The sequence below is a fragment of the Nicotiana tabacum genome, chromosome 19 (assembly GCF_000715075.1).
Source record: "Nicotiana tabacum cultivar K326 chromosome 19, ASM71507v2, whole genome shotgun sequence".
Lineage (NCBI taxonomy): Eukaryota > Viridiplantae > Streptophyta > Magnoliopsida > Solanales > Solanaceae > Nicotiana > Nicotiana tabacum.
In genome coordinates this window covers 100,264,632-100,291,097 of record NC_134098.1, presented here as the reverse complement: position 1 = coordinate 100,291,097, position 26,466 = coordinate 100,264,632, and the positions used below count along the sequence as shown (strand labels likewise).

General features: G+C 35.2%; 3 protein-coding genes across 4 annotated transcripts; 2 read left to right on the top strand and 1 right to left on the bottom strand.

The window, feature by feature from the left end:
• Nucleotides 1-3,675: 3,675 nt before the first annotated feature.
• Nucleotides 3,676-10,788, bottom strand: LOC107818416 (CRS2-associated factor 1, mitochondrial). 2 transcript variants are annotated; one of them, XM_016644419.2, is made up of 6 exons: nt 10,122-10,779; nt 8,653-8,780; nt 8,210-8,435; nt 8,010-8,137; nt 4,254-4,573; nt 3,676-4,145 (listed from the first exon to the last, which is right to left on the bottom strand). In XM_016644419.2, exons 1-5 carry the CDS (start codon nt 10,696-10,698, stop codon nt 4,361-4,363), a joined length of 1,272 nt encoding a protein of 423 aa, XP_016499905.1. In that variant the 5' UTR covers nt 10,699-10,779; the 3' UTR covers nt 3,676-4,145; nt 4,254-4,360. The 2 variants fall into 2 exon arrangements, with proteins under 2 accessions (XP_016499905.1, XP_016499906.1); XM_016644420.2 differs by lacking the exons at nt 3,676-4,145; nt 4,254-4,573 and adding an exon at nt 5,363-5,522 and having other exon boundaries at nt 10,122-10,788.
• Nucleotides 10,789-12,929: 2,141 nt separating this feature from the next.
• LOC107818414 (subtilisin-like protease SBT4.14) lies at nt 12,930-16,924 on the top strand. Its single transcript, XM_016644418.2, has 11 exons — nt 12,930-13,131; nt 13,212-13,303; nt 13,414-13,511; nt 13,587-13,730; nt 13,821-13,926; nt 14,349-14,862; nt 14,973-15,070; nt 15,144-15,368; nt 15,462-15,570; nt 15,647-15,860; nt 16,077-16,924. Exons 1-11 carry the CDS (start codon nt 13,030-13,032, stop codon nt 16,619-16,621), a joined length of 2,247 nt encoding a protein of 748 aa, XP_016499904.1. The 5' UTR covers nt 12,930-13,029; the 3' UTR covers nt 16,622-16,924.
• Nucleotides 16,925-21,426: 4,502 nt separating this feature from the next.
• On the top strand, nt 21,427-25,310 carry LOC107818417 (subtilisin-like protease SBT1.1). Its single transcript, XM_016644421.2, has 2 exons — nt 21,427-21,629; nt 22,901-25,310. The coding sequence occupies exon 2, from the start codon at nt 22,901-22,903 to the stop codon at nt 25,202-25,204; it is 2,304 nt and encodes a 767-aa protein (XP_016499907.1). The 5' UTR covers nt 21,427-21,629; the 3' UTR covers nt 25,205-25,310.
• Nucleotides 25,311-26,466: the final 1,156 nt, after the last annotated feature.

Genomic DNA, 26,466 nt, shown 5'->3' with positions numbered 1-26,466 from the left:
ATCGGGCCGTACGACCTCAATAGAAATCGTGCTTAATAATAATAATAATTACACGATACTTGGACAGTTTATTACAGCTTGTAAAGCTATTTGATAAATTAAAAATTTATTGAAATTGAATTGCAGCTTGTAAAGCTATTTGATAAACTAGAATTTTTATTGAAATTGAAGGATTTAATTAATAGATTAGAAATTATTTGAATTGAAGGAATTTAATTAATATATTGAGAATTATTGGAATTGTAGGAATTTAATTACTTCTTCTGGTTCAATACATTATTGTTAATTATGTGAATCACGTTGATATAAATATTTCTATTTTCATGATTATTTAATATTATTGACCCATAGTGAGTGTCATAGTCGGCCATCTCGTCTCTACCTCTTCGAAATTAGGCTTCATACTTACTGGGTACACGTTGTTTTTGTACTCATACTGCACTTGCTGTACATTTTATTGTGCAGGTACATATATGTATAGCGGCCTTGTGGACGCAGAGGTGTGGTTAATAATTGTGGGGACATAAGTGAGCTGCATTCTATATTACGATCCGCAGCTAACAGAATCTCCTTTAGAGTTATTATATTTTCCTGTCTAATTTGTATTCTGGACATATGCTGTATTTTATTTTAATTCCCTAGTAAATGTTCATGCACTTGTGACACCGGATTTTAAAAATGGTTGTGAATTGTTTAGAAATTTAGCTGCAAAAATATTTATCATTTACTCTATGAGTTTTATCTTTACAATTTTATTAAAGAAATTTTTATTTCAAAAATACAAAAATGGGTAATTAAGTTAATTGGTTATGATTGGCTTGCCTGACAGTGATGTCCGGCGCCATCACAATTTTTTTTTTGAATTTTGGGTCGTGACAGAACACGAACAAATCGAACAAAAAATTACGGAATGTAGGTTTCTTCTAAGACTTAATTAAGAATATTAGAATATGAAAAGTTGTCAATTCAATGCAGCTGTCTCGTGCCTAGGCAATATAAGACAGCTTCATATGAAGTTTCCTTTTAATTTCTTATATCACATATTTGGTTCCTTCCTAATAGCAATGTACTTAGGAAAAGTTGCATATAGCATTAGGGTTGTACAAATCGAATCGAAAAATCGCATCAAACCGAAAAGTCAAAACTAAATCGATTAAAAAATCCGATATGGTTTGGTTTGATTTGGTTTGGTATTGAGTAAAAAAATCCGAACCAACCCGACATATAAATATATAATTTTTATATATACTTTTAAGATTTTATATAGAATTTTCTTTAAAAAATATCTAGAAATATTTGGGATTCTCTTGCGGGATATAAATTTTAATAGAATATGAAGTGCTCCATATTTATTGACCTTAAATAATGGGTTGTATGATCACTTTCTTATCAAGTGTTAGTGAAATGCATTTATCTCTTTGTTATTCCATATTCATATCATATGTTAAGATCTATTAAAATCTTATATCTTTTTCGAATTTGAAGTGATTATTAATATTTAGGTATCATATTGATTTTTATGTTTAATTACTAGATTCGGTTAACCTAAAAGTGTACATCAACGAAAAAATTGTTAACCTGAAAGTGTACATCAACGAAAAATTATTGTCAGACGACTAAAAAAATACTAACTATTATGTGTTACTAATAGAATTCTCCCATAAGAATATTTTAATCGATAACATGTTTGTCAATTTTTTATATTTATATTAAATATATATTTATTTATCAAATATTTAACAAAGTAAGATTGAAATAGTATTTAAGTAACAAAAAAGCCGAAAACCCGAAAAACTCGACAAAACCGAACCAATCCAAACCGATATAGTTGGTTTGATTTGGTTTTGATAAAACCGAACCAACCCGGTCCATGTACACCCCTATCTATGGGTACATTCTCTATTTTAATTAAAGTGTTTTTAAATTCTTAATAGTTAGCAAATTTTTATCTTCTAGATCACCAACCTTTGTATAATGACTTCTTTCTCCATTTTCTAAAACACATGTTAGAGACTTACCTATAGAAATTAGAACAAACCAAATATTTTGTTGAAGTAAAAATAAAGTTTAAAGGTAATCAAAGCATATAATAAAATTCTAAGATAATTCATTATTTTTCTTTAAATGAACTTTAGATCACAATTTAGACAACATTTTTTAATAACAACCAAAACTCGAAAATTTATAATAAACGAGGTGAGAAATCTTAATAGACTACTCTAATTATACTTCAGAAAATACACATACATAGACACATTCTAGCTTAGATGGTTCCTCTGTGTGTGTCTTATTGGTGTTTTTTCAATTGAATATTAAACTAAATCAACCTAAAGTACATTTTTGAGAGCTTAGTAATGGGTAAAAATAATAATGAGCTTTGGCCTTGTTGATTGTCAAGAATCTCATGCAAGATCTTGAACCTTAAAAAATTAATATATTATGTTGGATCCAATCTGGTGAATATTCAGCACACGCTTTTCAATTTAGAGGAAAGTGTACTAAAAGCCGTCCTATTTTAAAAACATAATCACATGCGCCGTGACGTGTTTGTTGATTTGTTTTTTTGAAGGGACTTACAGTGTACCTCCTTCATCGGTTGTAATTAAATTGATACTAATGTTATAACGTTTGAACATCCTTTTATATAATAGCACTTAGTAATTAAACTACATGGACCAAGAAAATATGTCGTACAAAAAGAAATATTTTGTTACTTAAAATAAACACCCTCCAAGAGTAATTATTATCATAGAAAAATTACATGCGTTAGAAAAACATGATTAGCATACAATCAACTCTCTAATAACTTACTGTTTACATGTAAAAGTTGATAGTTTCGACTAATCAGCTTGGTTCCAAGTGCCAAATTTAATAATTTGATAAATGTTGATTTAAAAAAAATGTTAAAATGCTTCTATTGTTTGAAATGCCACGGATATCTTTAGTTGTTTTCAATAATTTGATCACTATGATATTACATTAACATTAGATTATACACATATATCTTAGAAAAATCATAATATTGAACCTATTCAATTTAAATTCAAATTCCAAATCGCTATCTAGTAGAGCCTATCATAAAAAGATGAAATGACACAACAGTGACCAAAAATAAGTATAAGGTCATGGTGCTAGATAAAGGCTAGTCATCGTGTTCAACTAAAGTTCATTTATGGTAGAGAGTATATACGACATAATAATTGAAGATACTGTACAATTTTTGTACGCGTGGCACCCTCAAACGTTAATCAGAAGTTCATAGTCCTACCCCTATCAACATACATGTCAACGTTAACCTACCAGCTCACATAATCTGTTGACCCCTTGGGCGTTACCGTTTTTCACGCCCCACACGTTAAGCAATTGATTTACTTGAATTATTCAAAACCAGACAAATTTATTTGTAAAAGGAGTGAAATTTCCACACTGAATCTTGGTTAACAACTTTCAGATAAAAAGGGCGGTGAATGAAATTTTTAGCCAAAAGAGCAAGAACAAGGTTTCCTCGGGAAATTACGGTAGGTGGTAGACGGGAAATTTTCCACAGTATTCACGCATAACCATGACATATGATTGCAGAGTAGAATTTATCACTTTGACTATAGTTGATCCACTATATTCTCACATTCTTTAATCACATTAACATAATAAGTTAATATAGTTTGACGTAAACAATAGATCCAATCAAACTTTATTCCTGAAACATGTGGGGAACATACAGGAACATCGGGATGCGTGCAAATAAGCTAGTGATTTTGGGATCTGATTGCATTGAGATCCACCACGAACATTTGTCAGGTTAGTATAATACAGCAGGAAAAACTTCCACCTAAGTTTGCAGGAGATTGGGACTTAAATAATCATCATAAAGTAGCAAGCAAGTGTGACATTATGAACTCCTGGCAAAACCATGTGCGAGTCAATATATCTAAATCTATGCCAAGTTGCCAATCCCTACCTTTTGAGGGATGCAGGGGCTAGTAATTTTCCAAGTATTAGAAGGGCCAACACTTGAGATGTGTTGCCACACATGAGACTCTCACCTAGCAAAAAGAACAGGTTATCTATATACAATGAATGACAGCGCAGTGAATTTCTTTTAATCATGGATATCTTGATTCTTCCCTAAGATCTGCAAGTGTTCTCTGTAAATAATACCAAAACGTCTAGTCAGATACATCTTTAGACAAGAATATAAAGATGGACATATATCCAACCATTCCTTATTTTAAAAAGTACATATAAACCATTACCTTGCATTTGGTCGTTGTATTGTATATTGTTACTTCCTTCGGCTTGACTTGCAGTAAATATAACTGCTTGAAGCCAACAACATTTAGCTAATTTATCAATGGAAGATCTAATCACTCTCGCCAGAATCATAATCACTGTCACCAGGAATTCCTTTTCTGCTTTCGTTTTCTTCCTCACGATTATCGGAGTCATTATTGGAGTCATCAAATGGTTCTCTTTCTGTAAGGAAGAACCCATTCTCAGAAGGTTTGTAGTTTTTACCCCTCCATACCACGATCTGCTCTTTATCGAACGTTACGAGTATACAAGGGACCAAATCCTGCCATGACATAACGTAATCCACTCAAACATAGTCTTAGTAGCAAGCCTATCACTATATCGTCCACATGGATATCAGAACATTCTTTGAACATCAATTAAAATTTGGTCTTAGAAGCATGCCAATCACTATACTTTCCAAATGGATATCACAGCATTCTTCCAAATATCTGGCCCTTCTAAGTTGAGGTCTTCATTTCAAGTAGCAAAGCAAGTAAACTGAAGGAGGTAGACAACCAAACTAATATGCAATTAACTGCAGTTCCAGGAATATTAACACACCACTACATGTCATGAAGGCAAAGAACTCTAAAAGTAAACAAGTAGAAGATGAGTGATGACCATGATTGTTTCATCCGTCTTTCTGATTTGGTAAATTCACCCCTCTAAATCCCTATCCCCAGGGGCCAAGAGTGGTTTTCACCACTTTCTTCCTTGGTGATTCAGACTCCTAAAGAACTCTCACCACTAGAGCAACCACCACTGGTCAACGATGAAGATGACTAAATAAGGGCAAAGATCAATTGTTCGTTGAGGGGAAAAAATGAAAAGATACAGAAGAGACATTAATAGAGACATAGCACAGGTACAAAATGAGTATTGTTACCAGCTTGAGTCCGCCAGCAAAATATGAAACTTCTTTTTTTACCAGCATACAATAAATGTGACTATTCTATAGTTGAAATAAAGTGAATATTTCTTATTAATTCTTGATTTATTTATTTCATTATTGGAAAAGAATTTATCAACCAATTTATTTGTTGATTCAAGAAAATATGGCTGTGGTTCCTGGACTCAAGACGGATTAGCCAGGTGGACATTCGGTCCACGGATCAAGAACCTGTCTCCATAGCAAGTTCTCAATTTGACCAGATCCCTCATGCTTTGGACATAGCCACTGCAATTGTTCGGTCCCAAAAACTTGAGTACTATAATGCATACATCTCTTTCTGACAAGCAAAAAACAATTCACTAATAACACAAGTCAGAGTTAAAAGTATACAGCATTATATAAACATTCTTTATAATTTTTCTTTATATATTTAAAATCTAAAGAATATTATAAGCAGCATTAATAACTATTGAAAGTAAAGTAAGAAGTAAGAACACACATTTCATCAAGTCTACAAATTTTAACATTATAAACTATGGATTGAAGTTATCCGACATCATTCTTATAAATTACCAGATATTATCTGAAAACATCAGCCAGGAACATATATACATCTTCAAATACAAATAATTAGGTTTTATCCGTTACAAAAGAGACCCAATATCGTCTCTCAGAGAATTCACTGGCCCCAAACATATCGAATTTGGCTCAAAGTACCTGATTTTGGGTAATTCCGTAATTGTATCTCAAAATAAGGATATTTGTACCCTGAAAATTAAAAAGATTTTTGATACCATACCGCTGACCAGGCGTAATTTCCGTGTATCGTACTGGATACTTGGTAGGTATTCATAGTCCAAAATATTCTTATTGAGATAGTGTACACGCGCAATTATAAGACTAGCGAGAGATTAAAAGAGGAAGAGTACAAGAGTTTTTTCCTTGACAGGCTTTTTTTCAAGAAAAATCCCAAAATAGTCCCTTAAGTTTGGGTTCAATCAAAATGGTTCATAATATACAAGATAACCACTGATAGTCCTCCAAGTTCTTAAAAGTAGTGAAAATTTAGTCCATCCCAAAGGAACCCATATCCTTCCGAGGAAAAATGCCAAAGGTAATCCCTTAAGTTTGGAGCTTCACTCACAATAGGCTTTAACATAGAAGGTCTACTAAGTCCAGACAACTGTATCTCAAGATGTTTAGTTGGGAGTTTCCCTATAACAGCCCCACCCTCTTTAGATGAAATTGGAAAATCACCGTAGAATTGGACAGAAAACAACAACACTTGGATCAGACTCAGTGGTGTTCCTCTTCATATCTGGTCCAGAAATTTCTTGGGGTGGACTCACAGCCATTGACCACTGCAAACAGTGACTGAAGCTTTGTTACATGGGCCAGGATCCAAGTTGAATCTCCCCTCATAAAATCCTCAAATTTGTCGATATCGAAATCGGGGGTCCTCTTCATATCTGGTCCAGAAATTTCTTGGGGGGACTCACAGCCATTGACCACTGCAAACAGTGACTGAAGCTTTGTTGCATGGGCCAGGATCCAAGTTGAATCTCCCCTCATAAAATCCTCAAATTTGTCGTTTCATCAATTAACACAGTACTATCTACAACCAGTGTTTTTGAGAGCGAGAAGCGCAAAAAAGCGACAGGGGCTCGCCTCGCTTCAAAAGCGAAGCGCACGCTTCATTGAAGTGAAGCGCAATTCTTAAATAAACTGAAAATATAACATATATATAATAATTAATTTTATAAACTGAAATACACATTAAAAAAATCAAATAAACTGAAAATATAACATATATATATATATATATATATATATATATATATATATATATAATAATTAATTTTATAAACTAAAATACATATTAAAATTAATAAATAAGAAGAATAAAAGGGGGGGAAAAACCAGCGCCTGCCCTAGCTGTGCGCTGGAGGAGGAGCAGAAGAATTACCTGGAGGTTGAAACCCTAGCTGGCTGTTGCTGCTAACGTTGGGAAGGAGAAAGAATGGTCTTTACACTTTGGGTCTGTTTTGTATAATAAAAACAAAGACCCAAACTTTTTTTTTTATAAAATGACCCCTCTGATCAGAAGCGAGCGCTTATACGCTTCTCGCTTCTGGGTCGCTTCGCGCTTTCTTGGCTGAAGCAATCGCTTCTGATGGTCTGGTCGCCTCAGTTAGGAAAAAGCGACGGCTTCTCGCTTCGCGCCTCGCTTCTCGCTTAAAGCGACGAAGCGCTCGCTTTTCAAAACACTGTATGGGCCATCCCTGTTTGGGCGGAATCATGCCCCATATGCTCACAAATTCCTTCTAGGTCAGCTTTGCCTATTGCAGCAGCCAGCAATGTCACTGGGAAAGATACAATAAATCAAATACCTCTGGTTGACCCAAGAAGCACGGGGAAGACCTCTTTTCATGACTTGCCAATGAAAGAGACCCGCATGTTCAGACTATCTCTGGGTGGAGATTTAAAATTCAAATCTCAGCAGTCGAACCCCAATGGATACTAACCCGGGTTTTCTCTTCCTGCAACGATAAATAAGCCCCATACCCCGCCACATAAAACCCAAACCTCAGGCCATCCTCTATTAAACAATTGGGTCAATAAGGTTTGGAGCACCTTTTTGGCAAACCAGGGAGTCCAGATTTCAACAAATAAATTATCATTGAAAATAACTTGTTGTATTTATAAGAATAACAGAAGCTGCACCTCTTCTCGTAAATCATAGTACTCCACAAGAAAGATAAAAGAAAAACTATAGCATGAACAAGTACAAGTCCAACATAAAATAGAAGGGGAAAATTCTTACCCTCAGTTTGCAGCCTATTTTCTTGTAATCGCTCTTTGGGAGGCCTTTACAATCTATCCGAACCAGCTCCTCAGTGAGAAAAGCATCACGTACCATCGGTACAAGACTGCCATAGTAACCATTTTTGGCTGCATAGTAGCATACATTTCACATACCAAATCCAGATGGCCTTATCAAACACAGTTGACAAGAAAGCATACCAAGTTTTGTTAATGCCGGAACAGCTAATCCTCTTTTTCTCATTTCCTTGGTTTCCTCGATACTCAAGTCATCAATAGTAGTTTTTATAAGCCTAGGATATACAGGCTCATGAGGTTTCCATAGCATTAAGGGGATAACAGGCCTCTTCTTGGGATGATAATTCCTTCCTCTATAGAGCACAAGTAAACCACCATGTCTGTGGATGATTTTACCAAGTGTCTTATCCTAGAAGACATACAAGAATCCACATTACTAATCAAAGACACAGTACAACATAAAAAGAAGATTCTAAGTTGATATAACCATAGTTTTAGAGAATAAACACCATAAACAAAGTAAACAGATACCTGTTCAAGCAACTTAATTCCGAAGAAGAACAATAACATGAAGGGATTAAGAAGCAAAGAAAGTGGATGTCATTGAATTTGAAGGATGGAGATACCTCCAACTGAGTGCAAACATTCTTCATATCAACTGTAGGCACGCCCATACATTTTATTCTTACAGCTTCAGCATGTTTCCAGTTGTTATGAATATCATTCAACATGTTATGTGTTAAGCCATCTCTCCCTGCAGAACAAAGATGGAAAATCAGCAAACAGGTATTCCAATCATGTGCTATCATAATCCCACTATAGAAACTTACGTCCAGTGATATTCAACTTCATTTCTCAATAAAGTAGAGAAGGAAAGAAGCGTTTGATGTCATTGTCATTACAAGGTAAGATCCTAATGCCAAATGGAGCACATCACATCACAAAATTTCCCAGTGTATGACAGAAAATATAAATGCAAATAGCAGAAGTCAAGCGTGGTTTGCATTATAAAAGAACACCAAGATGTTATGTGTAGCAAGCAGTTTTTACAAGAGCTTACGACGACTGAGTTACTGATAAGAATATGCATAGTGCCTCCAAATGTTAGGCAATGCACCACTTTTCAGAGCCTCTGTGAGTTTTTCCTAAAAGCCATTACTCAGAAAATACTTTAGTGATTATTATTTAAAAATCTCCAACCATATAGGATTAAAATTTAGCCCTAATAACACATTTGATTCATCCTATTCTCAACTCCCTTTCTTCAAGATACACGGTGAGTTGATTTCTATGTAAAGCATTTCTATATGCATCTAGATGGCAGCAATACCAAAGCCATCAGAATATCAACATTGATTTTTTTTTTTTTTTAAAAAAGAAGGTAACATCAACATTGATTTCTTTGAATAATCTAACCATGTATGCTTGGCAAACAAGTTTAATGCAGTTTAAATTGTCAAATTTCCCAACGACATTACGAAATGATACTAATTTTCAAGCCGTACACGCGCAACCATGCCACTGCAATAAGAAGTTAATACCAAACCCAGCTGAGTACCACCTTTAAGTCAGCAAACCACCCCAATCTGTGTGCAGAATTTCACCACTTCCATTTAATGCAATTAGAATATGCAATGATGTAAACCAAGACCATAATGGTCTTTGACATCTATCCCGTGGCATAGCAAGTAAGTGCCAAGGTAAAGTACCTATATTTACCTTCTCAACTCCACTTAAATAATTTTGCAAATAATCAGATACTTTTACACAATAACAGTAAAAGAAAATAAATCAAAACTCACCTCATCCAACATAGTACCTTACCTTTGAGTCTAATCACAAAAGAAATGATCAACCCAATCAATATTATGCTTCAATACCAAATTGGTTCTAGTCAGCTATATGAATTCTCTATAGCCATTCAACTACGTTAGACCCATTTCGTTCCAATGCAGGTATTATATAATTTGTCTAGTCAAAAAATAAATGATTATCAATCAATCAATCAACTATGCATTCGGGTCACCTATATGAATCTTCTAGATCGTTCTGTCGAATCACAAAAGAAATGAATTTTATATAAAAAAAAGTGTACCCAAATTGACTTGGCGCTTGGATTTATGCCTCTGGCATGTTTCCGCAAGAGCTTTTCTCTCAGCATTCGTCAAAGGCTCTCCTTGAATTCTCTCTCTCATAACCCTCCTCTTCTCCTCCACAGTTTTCTCATCTTCAGCAGACCCCACTTTTGGGTCAACCACAGGCGCACAAACTCCAGTCCACACCCTATCCAACTTTCCAGGCCCAAAAGGCGAGTACTTAGGCTCGCGAAGCCCAATCGGCCGCACCTCCGTACTGCTCTCTGTGTAACTGAAACGGAAGTCGAATGGCAAACTGGATTGAACCGGTTTCTCGCCGGTCCGGTCCAGTGATGACGGCGGACGGTACCTGGGTTTGGGCTGCTTTTTGGGAGGTGATTGAGAGTGGGGTTGAGTGGAATTAGGGTTTTGGGGTTTAAAGGAAGGTGGAGGTACGAAGGAGTATTTTGAATAGAGATTTGAAGAAGCGGTGATGGTTGTCGGGACGGCGGCGGCGGCGGCGGCGGCGGAGAAGAGGTGGCGCGTGACGGAGAGTGAGAGAATTTGCTTTTCCTGGCGGGAGAAGAAACGGAGCATTGTGCCGGGGCAGATGCATTCGGGTCAATTCCCCTGCTAATATAGTTCAGGAGATTTGAGCGGTAAAAATCAAAACGGTCCCTTAATTGTGTGTAAGATCAAGTTCAATTTTGGTCCCTTAAACATTATTGCTAACACAAAAGTCCTTTATGTTTGTAAAGTTTGACGCTTTTGATCCAAGTCAAGATAAAGAAGGGATAAGATGGAGGGTCTCCAATGGGACTAGAGTAAATGTGTGGAAAGATTCTTGGATTGCTAATTCAAATGGGTTCCGTCCGGTTCGAATCTTATTACCACCGTTAAATATTAAATATAAGTTTAATGATAACTCAGCTCATTGATAAAAAGATCGATAAAAATTTATGCAGATAACGTTAAATACCATTTCGTCCATTCTTATTTTAACAATTGGTATGATTAATAGACTAATTTGATATTATACAAAATCAAAGTTATACGAGGTTAAATCCGGATATCATCTCACAGAGGCACTGCTAATAGATAACAAGGAAAGAGTCAATAATGCTCAATCTATTCTCCACTTTTTTCCTAGAACATTTGGGATTTTATGTGGACTCTGGGGATTAAAAATAAGCTTAAGCACTTTGTGAGAAAACGTGTCTTGAATATTTTGCCAGTCAATGATATGATAGCTAAAAGGATGAAACACATTTGTGAGGTTTGTGCTGTTTGGGACTGGATATGCTTTGAAAAACTTACATAGGCAAAGTTAAATTTCTAGTCAGACAGCTTATGATAGTAATATTATTCACATATAATAAATTGACCACAACCAATTTGAGATTGAGACCTAGATATTAATATCAATATATTTGTCTTTTCAAAATTACTTGTCAGCTAACCTGATTACTAGATTTGATTAGGAGATAGTGGGTAATATTGCTTCAAGGAAAAGTTAAAAAAGGGTGTAAAGTTAAGGGAAGTAGTGAGTAGTCCTTTACTTGAATGCAAAAGCCAAAAATTCTTCCGAACTTTTTGTTTACAAAACCGTAATTCTCAAGGCTATTTTTTTTGGAAATGAAAAAACTTCGAACTGGTCAGATGAGGATTAATCAATCTTTTGAAAATAAAATTTACGCGTGATAGATATTAGACATTTATGACTTTGAATTCAATATGTTTAACTGCATAATGTTGATCATATAACTAAATTACTTTTAAACATTTTTTTATATGTAAATGCAACTGTCAAAGACGCTGCCCTTGGATAATGGCCTAATGGGATTTCTCTCTTCTTTTTTTTTTTTTTTGGTTTTTCACTCGGGTACCCGCATTGGAGAGTCCCATATTGGAGTAAAACGCTCCCTAACAAAGACGATTCTATACTTATGGTTCGAACCTGAGACCTCTAATTAAGGATAAATGAGTACTTAACGCCCCACAATCCTTGTTGGTGGCCTAATGTGATATTACCACAATGAAATTTAGAAGTTAAATGAAAATATATAAACTTTAATTTTTTAACTTTGCTACTAATGGAAACAAAGTAAAAGACTTGCATTTAAATCCAAGCAAGGGGCTTCCTGATGTAATGGCTTTTTGGGTATCAGCCACATCTTTCCATGCAATACAATATATTCTCTCTCATACATAATATTCTTCTATAGAATTGCTTCGAGATTTAAATTTTCAATTAATTAAAAAATTTCTGACTAACCTTCTGAAATGCCAACCTACCCCCTCCCCTCCCCCCCCCAAAAAAGGAACAATATGATAACTTAGTGCTATTCTAACTACTCTGACCAGTTGATTTATACTATAAGTGTGTTTAATTTACTAGCATTGCTGTTGCTTCCATTAATCATTGAGCTTATATTATATACGGAGACAAATTCAAGATCTAGAGTCAGTGAGTATAGATCGAATGTTTGAGTCCTGGTTCAATTGAACCCATAGAACCCCTCTATATTCGACTATGATATAGAGGTGCTCATATGGTGGCATGCTGCATGCAGATGTTAGGCATAATGTATCTCTAACTGCACTCAGCTTTACTAAGTTCTTTTACAAAGTAACTAACAAATAGAATCAGTAACTAGAAAGAAAAAAAGGAAATAAAAAAGTAAGAACAAAATATTACCTTTCTTTCTCAAAAAGTTGCACATAATAATCTACCAGTCTTTATCCATCTTTCTTCTAAGACAACCAATCAAAATCCTCAACATGAAGTTAAGTTAAAGTATCCATCAGATCATCCTTCTTCTCATTAATTGCTAATACCATTGTACCTAATTCTTTGTATGATCCTGGAGTTTCTTTCTACTTTTGCATGTCACCTAATCTTCCAATAACATTGTTGACACAAAGACAATGATGAGGAACAATCACTTCTGTTGGTTTCTGTCTTATCATCTTTTTCTAATCTTGATCTTGACTGGCATTGAAGCTGCTGAAGGAGATAGAAAAGAAGCAGTAACTTTTTATACTATGTATTTTCACAATCATTTTTTTGCTTGTGCTGCATTATATTGATATGATCATGTTCATTGCAGGATGTCTACATTGTTTTCTTGAAAGATCATCCGGTGAACGAAGAATCTGTATTTCAGAGACATATTAATGTCCTATCATCATTGAAGGAAAGGTTGGTTAAATCCTTCTCATTCTCATTTAATTTTATCCAATTAGAGTAATGCTGTTTCAGCAAGGAAGTTTCTTGACTTTCTTAATTATATATGTTGTAATTTATAACAGTGATGGGGATGCAACAGAATCTCATGTTTATAGCTATACAAAAATCTTCAATGCATTTGCAGCAAAGCTATCTCAACATGAAGTTCACAAGTTATCTAGTAAGTAGGATCCCTCTGCTATAACTTTAGTCTTTGGCATTTGTTTGATACTAATAATTGAGTTCTTCTCTCCAGGCATGGATGAAGTGGTTTCTGTCATACCAAACAGATACAGGAAGCTACATACTACAAGATCATGGGAATTTATTGGTTTGCCTGCAACTGCAAAAAGAAGATTGAAAGGGGAGAGCAACATTATCGTGGGTGTCTTCGATACAGGTTAAGTATCGGTCAGATACTACTCAGGTTTTTCATTTTTGACAACAAAACAGAAGGCTGAAATCAAATTTCTTGAAAATACTTTGACAGGCATAACTCCTCAATCAAAAAGCTTTAAGGATGATGGTCTTGGTCCTCCTCCAGTAAAATGGAAAGGAAGTTGTGGCCATTTTGCAAATTTTTCTGGATGCAACAAGTAAATTATTCCCTTGTCATTAGTACTTTTGTATTGTACATCAGTGACATGACATCCATATTGGAGTCTATTATTTATCCACAAGCATAATTAAGTGCATGTAATGTCACGAAAAGACAAATCAATGAACATAAATAATAGGTAGTTCTGAGTCATGTACACAACCAACCAGCCGCAGCTCAAATAGAATAATAATTACTAAAGTTTGCACAAAAGTATGTCAGAATTTTAAAGTTAATAACTTATTGTTTGAAAATAAGGAGCCATATTGTGTGCTGTCCACATGATACACTAGTCCCTGCATTTGTTCCTCCAATATCGAACATATTAAGCTGTTTTACTAGGGTTGAAAACATACGCTTCTGCCATTGAGTTATTCTCATTTCTAATTATTATGCATGCCTTTATTTGTGATTATCAAGCAAACTTATAGGGGCAAGATACTTCAAGCTGGACAAAGTTCCTGATCCAAATGACATATTGTCACCAATTGATGTGCACGGCCATGGAACACATACATCATCCACCCTAGCGGGAAGTCTGGTGCCTGATGCTAGCTTGTTTGGTCTTGCCCGAGGGACTGCACGTGGAGCGGTTCCTTCTGCTAGAGTGGCTATGTACAAAGTCTGTTGGGCGACCTCAGGTTGTGCAGATATTGACATTCTAGCTGCATTTGAAGCTGCAATTAGTGATGGTGTGGACTTAATATCCATATCAATTGGTGGTCTCAGTGGCAGTTATACAACTGATGTGATAGCCGTTGGGTCATTTCATGCCATGAGAAAAGGGATTCTTACTGTGGCTTCTGCTGGAAATGATGGACCTAACCTCAACACTGTCGCGAACCATGCACCATGGATGCTAACTGTAGCAGCTAGTGGCATTGATAGGGAGTTCAGGAGTAAGGTGGAGTTGGGAAATGGGAGAATAGTCTCAGTAAGTCTTTCTTATTGATGCAACGAAAGCTCAAAATACGCGAAAGGGCAAAAGCTGTTCTATTTGATCCCCTTTTCATTGAAGCATTTACTCATAGCAGCATTATGCAGGGAATTGGAGTCAACGCGTTTGATCCAAAGAAAAAATTGTATCCTCTTACGATGGGAGTTGATATGGCCAAGGGCTCTGATACTCGAGACAGTTCAAGGTACTAATTAGGTTGTTATTAGACATTTTTTTCTTGTAATACTAGCCTTGCATAAAATATGGCACTGTCACAGGTATTGTGGTGAAGGATCAATGGACCCTAGAAAGGTAAAGGGAAAGCTTGTTTATTGCCAGTTGGGTACTTGGGGTGCTGATTCTGTTATAAAAGAACTTGGAGGGATCGGCACTATTATTGAAAGCGATCAGTTTCTTGATTCTGCCCCAATTTTCATGGCTCCTGCAACAATAGTTAATTCCAGCATAGGGAAAAGCATTAATAACTATATGCATTTAGAGAGGTAACAATGTTATAACCTGTTTAGTCCATTTCAGAACAGAAATTACTGATTTTTATACTCCACTTAGCTGTGTGATGGTTTTGAAAATTGCAGATTACCTTCAGCAGTAATATACAAATCACAGGAAGTTAAGATCAAAGCTCCATTCATTGCATCATTTTCATCAAGAGGTCCAAATCCGGGAACAAAACGCCTTCTGAAGGTAAATTTAGATGGAAATCAGAGTTCATTGTTAGTGTTAATTTCCAAAATAGCTTTCTGATGCAAGCATTGTACAGCCTGATATTGCAGCTCCAGGAATTGACATTCTGTCTTCTTACACCCCCTTGAAATCACTAACTGGTTTGAAAGGCGATACTCAATATTCAGAATTCACCCTCATGTCTGGCACTTCTATGGCATGCCCTCATGTTGGCGGCGCAGCTGCTTATGTAAAGTCATACCATCCAGATTGGTCTCCTTCTGCTATTAAGTCTGCCCTCATGACTACTGGTAAATCAACAAAACCTTGTTTTCCACTTTCATTTGGTCTAAAAACTCAATACCCCTAGAGCAAATAGATATTGTAGCAAATATATTAGTCCACGTGAGAACTACATAATCTAAGACTGTACAACAACAACAACAACAAATACGCTTCGATTCCAAGCAAGTAGGATTCAGACTGTAATTTTTGAAATTTTTATCTTTTTACTTATGAACTTGAAGCAAGACCTATGAGCTCAAAGGTGGACAGGGAAGCAGAGTTCGCGTATGGTGCTGGACAAGTTAATCCGGCGAAAGCAAGAAGTCCTGGATTAATTTATGAAATGGATGATATGTCATATATCCAATTCTTATGCCATGAAGGTTACAATTCATCATCAGTCTCCAGTTTACTTCGACAACGGGTAAATTGCTCCACATTGATTCCTGCAAATGGGGAAGATGCTATCAACTATCCCACAATGCAGTTTGGCCTAAAGAGTAATCAAGAACCAACCATTGGCATTTTCAGGAGGAAAGTTACCAATGTTGGACAAGCTATATCTGTTTATAATGCCACTATCAGAGCTCCTAAGGGAGTGGATATCACAGTAAAACCAATGACTCTCTCGTTCACACGTGCAATGCAGACAAGAAGTTTCAAGGTTGTTGTGAAGGCAAAACCAATGTCAAATGCTGTAATATTGTCAGGTTCACTCATTTGGAAGAGCTCCCGCCATCTTGTAAGAAGTCCTATTGTCATATATGATCCAAAGGTTTTTGATTAAATGGTAATGTGATAGTTTCTAAGGATAATAATACAGAAGAGTGTAAATCAAGAAACAGAGATAATTGGTGAAATTAATTTCTGAAAAGGTGGGGGCAGGGTAAGTGTGCACAAGAATGAATTTGAAGAACAGTAGATTCAACATCTGTGAATAAATCTACATGTATATTCATTTCACACAATTACTTTTGTTTTCATTTCTGCAAACAAGTCCGAATTAGTTAAATACTTGTGTCAGAAAATTCTCGGATCGATGTGTTATTTCTATAGAGGAGATAATTGACAATACGAAGTTGCACATTAATCCTTTCTTACAGTGGACCCGATGGGTGCAAGCATTATCTAGAATGATTGCACGATTAAATTTGAACCAATGACTTAAGTAAGTCATTATCATCCCAAAAATAACCAAATAAAAGTGATTTATCAACCCTTATTTACATATAAAAAGCCATCCAACAAGTCTCTATAAAATCATTTTCTACGCGAATGTATAGCTAATCTAAAGGAGATTACTATATAGGTTGATGACCAAGGCAAAGCTAGTCTAATCATAAAAATCTTCCGTGTACTTATACTGAAGACGTGTATAATGAATGATATAGGGATTTATATAGTCGGCCTCACGGACATATATTGAGAGGTAGTTGATTGATTATCCAACTAATATAATCAATTACGCCCTTATACTCAACTTTTCACATATACCCCTCTTCCCAACAGTCTCCACCAAAATAAATTGACAGACCAAAAAACAAAAAAGGATAAAAAAGCAACTGCACAGCCAACACGAGTCAAACAGAGAAATGATAGGCCACCACAACCAATAGTGATTTCTTGAACACTTCCAATTCTATACTTATCTTTGTTCAGCACATCTTTGAGTGCAACAAAGCTTGTGTGGCTTCTTTTCAGCATAAAAGAAATGGCATATCGCTAAGTGGACAGAACAGAAGATTCCAATGATTGTCGCCATATGCGCAGCACTAACCAAACCCACTATAGTGTCTGTGTTAGGTATTATCTTAATAGCTATTTCACAGTAGAGTACAACCACCTAAAATATATATACTAAGTAGTAACTATATATGATAAATAAAACAAGTAACTTACAAGATAAAATATGCAACCTATTACAAGTTACGACAAGTAAAATTACGTTTATCATAATGTAAAAAATTATTACACTAGTATATATAAGTTAATTAATCATCAACGGTATATGTTCATTGTTCCATATAGGGGTGGCAAGTGGGCCGGTCCAGGTGCCTGAACCGGCCCGGGACCGCGGGCCAGGACTGTTTGGCCCGATTTTAGTGGGCCGGTCCTAAAAATTTGGGCGTGTCAGGCCTGGGACCGTTTAGCCCGCCAGAGCCCGGGACCGACCCGGTCCCTTAACGGGTCAAACGGTCCCAACGACTATTTTAAATAAAAAATATAGCCGTTGGGCTGTCAAAATAACCGTTGGCTATTTATAAAATAGCCATTTAACCCCCCAACTTTGTTTTAATCCCAAACTTTTTATAATTACACTTTTTCCCTATTTTCAACTATAAATACCCCATCATTCTTTCATTTTTTCTTACAAAATCATCAATCTATCACAATCTCTCTCTAATTTTCTTCTATAATTGCTACTATTGCTTACTTTATTGTTACTAAGTGTATAATATATAAGCTATATATATATATATATATATATATATATATATATATATATATATATATATTATACATTTAATATATATGCATCTTATATAGCTTATATACTATACACTTAGTGTATATATACTTTTTAGTAGTAACATGAAATGACCAAAGTATGATACTTTTTAGCTAGTATAAATATGGAATGATAGAAGATCAAGTTTTAGCTCAACTCAGTTTTAGTTGAACTGTAATCTGAGTTGAGCTAAAACTTGATCTTCTATCATTCCATATTTATACCAGCTAAGAAGTACCATACTTTGATATATATCTTATCGAATATAGCTTCTATATATATATATATATATACTATATATACATCTTATATACTATATATATTCGATATTAAATATTGAATATTAAAATTTAGGATGTTAAATAAAATTTAGGTCACAATTCTATAATAAAATTTACAAAGCATTGCCTTAGATATTTTTTTTAACATCCTTTTGTCTCTAATATCTATTTAATTTTTTTTTTAAAAATATATGTTGGGCCTACTTAGCCCGTTTAGCCCACGGGCCGGGACTGTTTAGTTCGGGACCAAACGGTCCCGGACCGGTCCCTACAAAAAGTCCATTTGACACGGGCCCGTTTGACATGTTTAATTTGGGCCCGGGCCGGAATCGGGCCCGGAGCTATAATTTTGGTCCCGAAAAAAAGGCCGAAATGGTGTCATGCTTTGCCACCGTGTAGTGCAAGAAAAGTGCCAAAGATAGCATGCAAATGATGAAAACAAAAGAAGGGGTTAGGTTTAGGTGCACAAACAAAATTATGGTCCAAAAATGAAGAGCCTTCTTTATTTTGGCAGCACTCAAATTTTCCAACTCTAGAGTAACCGAACAAGCATGCGTTAATTTTGTACTCTATCCTTCTAGCTTTTTCGGCGCCAAAGGCCAATCATACCAAGCCATGAGAGTTTATTTATTAGCATTAGGCATTAATTAGAATAATAAACATGGTTATAAGAAACTAATTTCTATCTTTGTTTTATGGTATCTCCTAATCACAGCTAGTAAGTGTTAGGAGGCTAAAATCTCTAATCTAAAAACGACAGTCCTAACGTGTTCACAAGATCTCTATACTAAGAGTCCTTGAAAACTTTAAGTATATGATTGTTAGTGTGTGTGAGAGAGAGTTCTAAACTTAATATTTGCCTTTGTGACTCTCTTCACATAAAACTCATGATTGAAAGTTTCAGTAAACATGTACATCAATTCAATCATTGATAAGGGTAACTACAACTTTATATTAAGGTTAATTGTTGGGAATCTTAGTAGCTCAATTGGTTAGTTACCTAATTTTTTACTTGGTGAGAGTTCGATTTTCTACCTAGTAATTTTCCTTCCTATCTCCTTTTCAAAAAATTATTAATAAAATAATAATATTAAGGTTAATCGCTTTTAGTATTGCACAAATCCGTTTATCAGTGTTACAATGCGTATCTAAAATATCAAGTAGATCTTGAAATTTGTATACACAAATCATCTAGATATATTTGTCGAAACAATATCATCAATAGCTAGCATGCATGAATTACAATGAAAGCATCACAGTTATTTTTTAGCAAAACCAAAGAGGCAACACGGTTTGTTGCTTGCTGTCCAAATAATTGAAATCTTGATAGTACCATTCAGCGACACAAAAGTAATAAAATACAATTTAAGCAACAAAGGTCAACTATGATTATACCGATTTTCAGCCTGATAATTGGTACAAGTAAGAATGCAAGGTATTGGAGCTGACCAAAACCTAAAATAATCTACCGAGCAACATTAAATGTTTTAGCCACACCCCCATGATTATATCGCACATTTTGGTTGGTCATAAACGCAAGGAAAAACAAAGAAAAAAGAAACCACACCTCTAAGTCAAACACATACAGTTAAGAAACAGCAATTAGATTGCCACATTTATGAGGGCCGTCACCGAATGTTTTCTGGCATCAAATCATAAAGGCAAAAGATTAGCCCATGTTAAAAGATATATATGTTTACCCGTATAACGGTACAGTTAAATTTATACGTGGTTTTTAGACAAATGAAGTAATTTGATTCTAAAATAATAAGAGAATTGGATAAAAATGCAATACTTAGCCTTGAAATGAAAATGAAATAGCAGAAACCATAACACCGGGAGCAGGGCTTCCGGGCGCAACAGTAGTGAAATCAAAAGGCGAGAAGATAAAATTGTATAAAGTTTTGAATAGATTATAGTATAAGTTTAAAATTTGCCAGAAAATTTGTGTCATCTACAATGATAACGAAGCTCAATATTTATAGATGCACCTAGGGAACAAGGTCCCAGGATCATGCCCCTTTTAATGTCAATTATGAGGGTCATTGAAAAATGTGTAGCGGTGGGTATGAATGATAAATTATTCATAATGAGCAGTGTACTAAATGCTGTAGAATATTCTCCATTAAATGCTACCGGATAGTATGAATTTATTGCATCTTTATGAGCATCATTCTTTTTAGTAGCAGATAGAACAATTATCTTCGATTTTAGCTATCCTCTGTCTTCGGCTCCACGTGTCACTCCCTTATGCAATCACTTAACATATCATATTTTACCTTATACAATATAGTACTACATCTGATCTTAAATATTAGTCATTTTATCTAATTAAATTTGTTTCAAAGTGAGTAACGTTCTACATAAACAAAAAGTTATTAAATGTCTTTGTTAAATAATGCCAAAAAAAAAAAGAATCTTAAAAGATAATTATATGAACAAAGATGAAGTAACATCTTTTTAGGTGGGGTATAATTAATTATAGTTTGAATCGCCATTTTTAAGTGACCCAATTAATAAGAAATACAACTTCTTTGAACAATGATTGCACGAAAGCTATCGTCCAAAACAATCTCCATTGCATTATATAGCACTATAGCAAGTTCCTAAAAGCCAGCATTAGTCCGTCTCTCTTTGTTTTCAATTGTTTAATCAGATTATCATCTTTCTTTTTTTATTTTTTCTAAGAAAAATACTCTCCTTCTTCTTTTATATATATATATATATATATATATATATATATATATATATATATATATATATATATATATATATATATATATTATAGGAGTATGCATTCTTGAAAAAAAAAAGGCAATTAGTTAAAAGTGGGAATGGGAAGATTGCTTTTCTTTTTTTCCTTTTGTTGCTAACTAGCTAGCACATTAATGAAGTGACGAAGTTGTCAATGCAATCACACTCTTTCCCTTGGCCTATTTAAACTTCTCATCAACCTTTAGCCATTCCTCAGTGTTCCTTCAATTGTCCTGAATCCTAAAACAAAGGTATGTCTTCTCCTTGTATTCTTTCTTCCTCTCTAGCTTCATGTGCATGTTCACAATACCATGCACAAATTAAGGTAGGATTATGATTTATGAAACATCTATCACGTCATGCATATATTTAAGGACTAATACGGCAACTATTCCAATTTTGGCTCTCCAAGTCATGGCCTAAAATATACATTTTATGCATGTTTGACATTGTAGCTATCCAATGTGTATACACAATCGGTGGCGGATTCAAAATTTAAAATTAGTGAGTTATGTTTTATATATACCTATTTTTATATTTTTCTGCACATATATAAGGTCTAAATTAGGCGCAATGTATTCGACCATGTCCAGTTGAACACCCTTTCGGGAAAGAATTATATTGTGTATAAGTCAAATATTATTTTTATACATATATATAATATTAAATTTTGAACACCCTTACTGAAATTTTTTGACTTTACCAATATTGGTTGTGTCTAATCTAGATTTGCCACTGACACCACTTGGGTAGACCTTCGTAAAGATGCCCTGTGTTTAGTAACAGGTTTACCAGTTTCCTTTCAGTTCTGAAACAGGAGTTGTATCATATGATTTGTGCTATATAGTTAGTACAACTAGGTAGCTAAGCTTTAATTAATGGCTTCACATTTCCAACCTCAGATGTGAGCTTTAACAAGAAGTCAGCTGTAGTGGTTTGTGGTTGGCTCAATACCATGGTTGTATTTATTACTTCACGAGTATGGCTTCATCAGTTCTCTTTCTTGAACCACTTTTAGATGAACTGTTGATGGTCCGTAATAAGAAATATCTCTCATTTATATTACAAGAAACTCCTTCAATCTTCATTGACAGTTCAAAACTTTCCCTTTTCAAAGAGTACTAACAAATTGATTGTTTATTATAGAGATGCCAATTATCTTAATTGCAGATAGTATTCTCACTTTAGTATCTTTTTTCTTCTTTTGTTTTAAGGTTGATCACAATTCACATCGTTCCTTGTATTAAAATGTGTTACTGATATTTAGGTGGTGTCATTGTCTTGTCACTTTTAGAGTGCACAGTTTTAGCATTTGGTCACAAGAAGTAACTGCACTTCACAGTAACTCACTTCATGTAAATCCTTCAAATATGAATGCTTTCGTACGGAGTATTTAATTTTCTGTCTGCCAACCTTTGATCAGTAAAATCGCCACTAGAATCCACTATTGTTATAAATAAGAGGTGTATCTAAGCCCTTTGCTTATATTTCTTTACTTTCCCCCCCTGTTTTGGAAGTGAAGATGAACTTCAGGAACTGCATGTTGTTGTTAGCATTTATAGCTGCAGCGATTTCAACTGCCTTAGCAGAACAAGATGTATATGTGGTTCACATGGACAAGACCAAGATCACATCATTCGACAGTTATCTTGGAACTTCCAAAATATGGTATGATAATATTATTGGTTCTATAACTGAACTCTCTACTGATGGTAAAGAGGAACAAGAAGAAAAACCTCCTCAGCTTCTTTACGTATATGAAAAAGCCATTTCAGGTTTTTCAGCAAAACTCTCCAAGAAACAACTTGAATTACTAAAACAAGTTGATGGATTCCTTACAGCAATGCCAGATGAAATGTTAAGCCTACACACCACTCATTCACCTCAGTTTCTTGGGCTGAAAAGTGGCAGTGGACTTTGGAGTGCTTCTAATCTGACTTCTGATGTGATTGTTGGCATGATCGATACTGGAATTTGGCCTGAACATGTAAGTTTCCGTGATTCAGGCATGCCACCGGTGCCTTCTCGTTGGAAAGGCAAATGTGAGGCTGGAACGCGGTTTTCGCCATCAAATTGTAATAAGAAGATTATTGGTGCAAGGATGTTCTCTAAAGGGTATGAAGCTGCTGCAGGGAAAATCAATGAAACAGAAGATTATATATCACCTCGTGACTCACAAGGCCATGGAACGCATACTGCTTCAACAGCAGCTGGAAATCTTGTCATGGGTGCAAATCTTTTTGGTTTGGGTAAAGGGTTGGCTGGTGGTATGAGCTATGGATCAAGAATTGCAGTTTACAAAGCATGTTACATACAAGGCTGCTCAAGCTCTGACATTTTAGCAGCTATTGATCAAGCTGTTATTGATGGGGTGGATGTATTGTCACTTTCTTTAGGAGGTTTCCCAAAGCCATTTTATGCAGATAATATAGCTATTGCTGCATTTGGTGCAGTTCAACATGGGGTCTTTGTTTCATGCTCAGCAGGAAATTCAGGGCCTTTGAATTCAAGTGTTGGCAATCCAGCACCTTGGATTATGACTGTTGCTGCAAGCTCTCTGGACCGCAGTTTTCCAACTACTGTCAAGCTTGGAGATGGACATGTGTTCAAAGGGGCTTCATTGTTCCAAGGTAAGCCTACAAAACAATTGCCACTTGTTTATGGAAAAACAGCAGGTGGGGAAGGAGCTGAATTTTGTACCAATGGGACACTATCTTCAAGATTAGTCAAAGGCAAGATTGTTGTGTGTGACAAAGGAATCAATGCCAGGGCTGAAAAGGGAGAGCAAGTAAAAATAGCTGGTGGAGCTGGAATGATTATGGTAAATAGAGATGAAGAAGGCGAAGAACTTTTTGCCGATCCTCATGTGTTGCCTGGCACATCTTTAGGAGCTTCAGCTGGCATTGCTATCAAAAGTTACATTAACTCGACGAAAACTGCCACAGCTTCTATCAAATTCGAGGGGACAGTTTATGGCAGTCGTGCACCAATAGTGGCTGCATTTTCCTCTAGAGGACCTAGTGCAGCTGGACCGGACATTATCAAGCCGGATGTTACTGCTCCAGGAGTGGACATACTAGCTGCTTGGCCTCCAAATATCAGCCCATCAATGCTAAAGAGCGATAAGAGAAGCGTGCAATTCAACATTCTTTCAGGCACTTCCATGTCTTGCCCTCATGTCAGTGGACTAGCTGCATTACTTAAATCTGTCCATAGAGATTGGTCACCAGCAGCAATCAAGTCGGCGTTAATGACAACTGCTTATACCCTTGACAAAAAAAGAACTCCAATTGCAGATGCTGTTTCTGAGACTTCATTATCAGCTACCCCTTTTGCCATTGGCTCAGGACATGTTGATCCAGAAAAGGCTTCAAATCCAGGCCTTATCTACGATATATCAACTGAGGATTACCTGCATTATATCTGTAGCCTAAACTACAACTCTTCTCAAATAGCCCTTTTATTGAGAAAGAATTATACTTGTCCTAGTCATGCAATTCAATCACCTGGTGATCTAAACTACCCTTCTTTTGCTGTACTTTTCGACAGCAAGAGCCGAAATCTGATCCAGACATTTAAAAGAAGTGCGACAAATGTTGGGAACCCTATGAGTACTTATGTTGTACAAGTGAATGCACCTAGCGGAGTATCTGTTACAGTGAAGCCAAAAATTCTGAAATTTGAGAAGAAGGGTCAGAAGCTAAGATATAAAGTGAGGTTTGTTGCAAGGGGAAAAAGGAGTGCCGGTGATTCAACATTTGGATCACTGGTTTGGTTTTCTAAAATACATATAGTTAGAAGTCCCATTGCTATCACATGGCAGTAACTCAAAGAGGGAAATTTGATGACAACATCCAATTCTTGAAATTGTCTATGAGAATGTATTCTTCTGAATAAACAAACTAGTTGAATCAAAATATTATATGCTTAGCTATTTTTGAATTCATAACACTCATTACACTTTTTCTCTCGTTTTCCCTTGTTTCAAAAAGAGCACAAATATTGAATTAATGGGTCTCCTTGGAGAGATGTTTGAGCTGTTCAAACAAATATTGTATTGCAGTTACAAAGAAAGAAAAAAGCTGACCTTATACTTTAAGCCTTATAGGCCAGAAAAGGAATCTGACCTCTATAAAAATTCAAGGAATTTTTTTTATTTTTTTTTTCTCTTTATTTTGGCATTTGCAGCTCTAATATTTCACTGTTGTTTGTAACCATCCCTAGTTGTCATAAAGTCGTCCACTAAATTCATTTATTGACCAATGGTAAATGTTAAAAACTTATCCCTGTTTATATCAAAGCAATACATGTATTTATTAGCTTCGGTTATATTAGTTAATATATAATTTTACCTTATCAAAATCAATTAACTACGATAATTTAATATGATTTAACACATAAGTATTTACCCCTTAGAAAGGCTGATTTACTTGTATTGCAATGAACAATTTATCAGATTATGATAGATAGCTTCTCTAGATTTCCTTAGAGAATATTTTCATCTTGAAATTTGACGTGGTATGTTTATTTATTTTTTCTAAATATACTTTAGCTTTCGCAACTATATTTCTTTAGTCTTAGGGTACGCGCGTTGCATGAATTACATGTACACCATGTGTCAAGAAATATAATTTCTTAGAATTACATGAATACTATTAAAGTTGGATGGGTTATAGAATAAAAAATTTAAAAAAAATTAAAAGTTTAAACTTCTGAAAATTATAAATTTTTATCATATTTAACAAACGCCGTAAAGGAAGAAACTGTACACCAACAAAACTCTTCAAATGACCAACAAATCATATGATATTAGAAAAAAATAACAAGAATACGTCATTGAAGGGGAGCTTTGGCGTAACTGATAAAGTTGCCGCCATGTGACTAGGAGGTCACGGGTTCGAGTCGTGGAAATAGCCTATTGCAGAAATACAGGGTAAGGCTGCGCACAATAGACTATTGTGGTCCAGCCCTTCCCCGGTCATCGCACATAACAGGAGCTTAGTGCACTGAGCTGCCCTTTAATATATTGCATAACCTGAAATCTAGAGATACTATTATCGATATGAATTATAAAGAAAGTAGCTTTGA

What these genes read in the sequence shown, in the direction of transcription:
- LOC107818416 (XM_016644419.2), bottom strand. Translation starts at nt 10,698, where the DNA reads ATGCTCCGTTTCTTCTCCCGCCAGGAAAAGCAAATTCTCTCACTCTCC. An exon ending in TCCGGCATTAACAAAACTTG is followed by an intron (nt 8,138 to 8,209) that starts GTATGCTTTCTT and finishes GCTACTATGCAG; the next exon opens with CCAAAAATGGTTACTATGGC. An exon ending in AAATAGGCTGCAAACTGAGG is followed by an intron (nt 4,574 to 8,009) that starts GTAAGAATTTTC and finishes ATGTCATGGCAG; the next exon opens with GATTTGGTCCCTTGTATACT.
- LOC107818417 (XM_016644421.2), top strand. Translation starts at nt 22,901, where the DNA reads ATGAACTTCAGGAACTGCATGTTGTTGTTAGCATTTATAGCTGCAGCG.
- LOC107818414 (XM_016644418.2), top strand. Translation starts at nt 13,030, where the DNA reads ATGATGAGGAACAATCACTTCTGTTGGTTTCTGTCTTATCATCTTTTT. An exon ending in AAGGAGATAGAAAAGAAGCA is followed by an intron (nt 13,132 to 13,211) that starts GTAACTTTTTAT and finishes TGTTCATTGCAG; the next exon opens with GATGTCTACATTGTTTTCTT. An exon ending in GATACTCGAGACAGTTCAAG is followed by an intron (nt 15,071 to 15,143) that starts GTACTAATTAGG and finishes GCACTGTCACAG; the next exon opens with GTATTGTGGTGAAGGATCAA.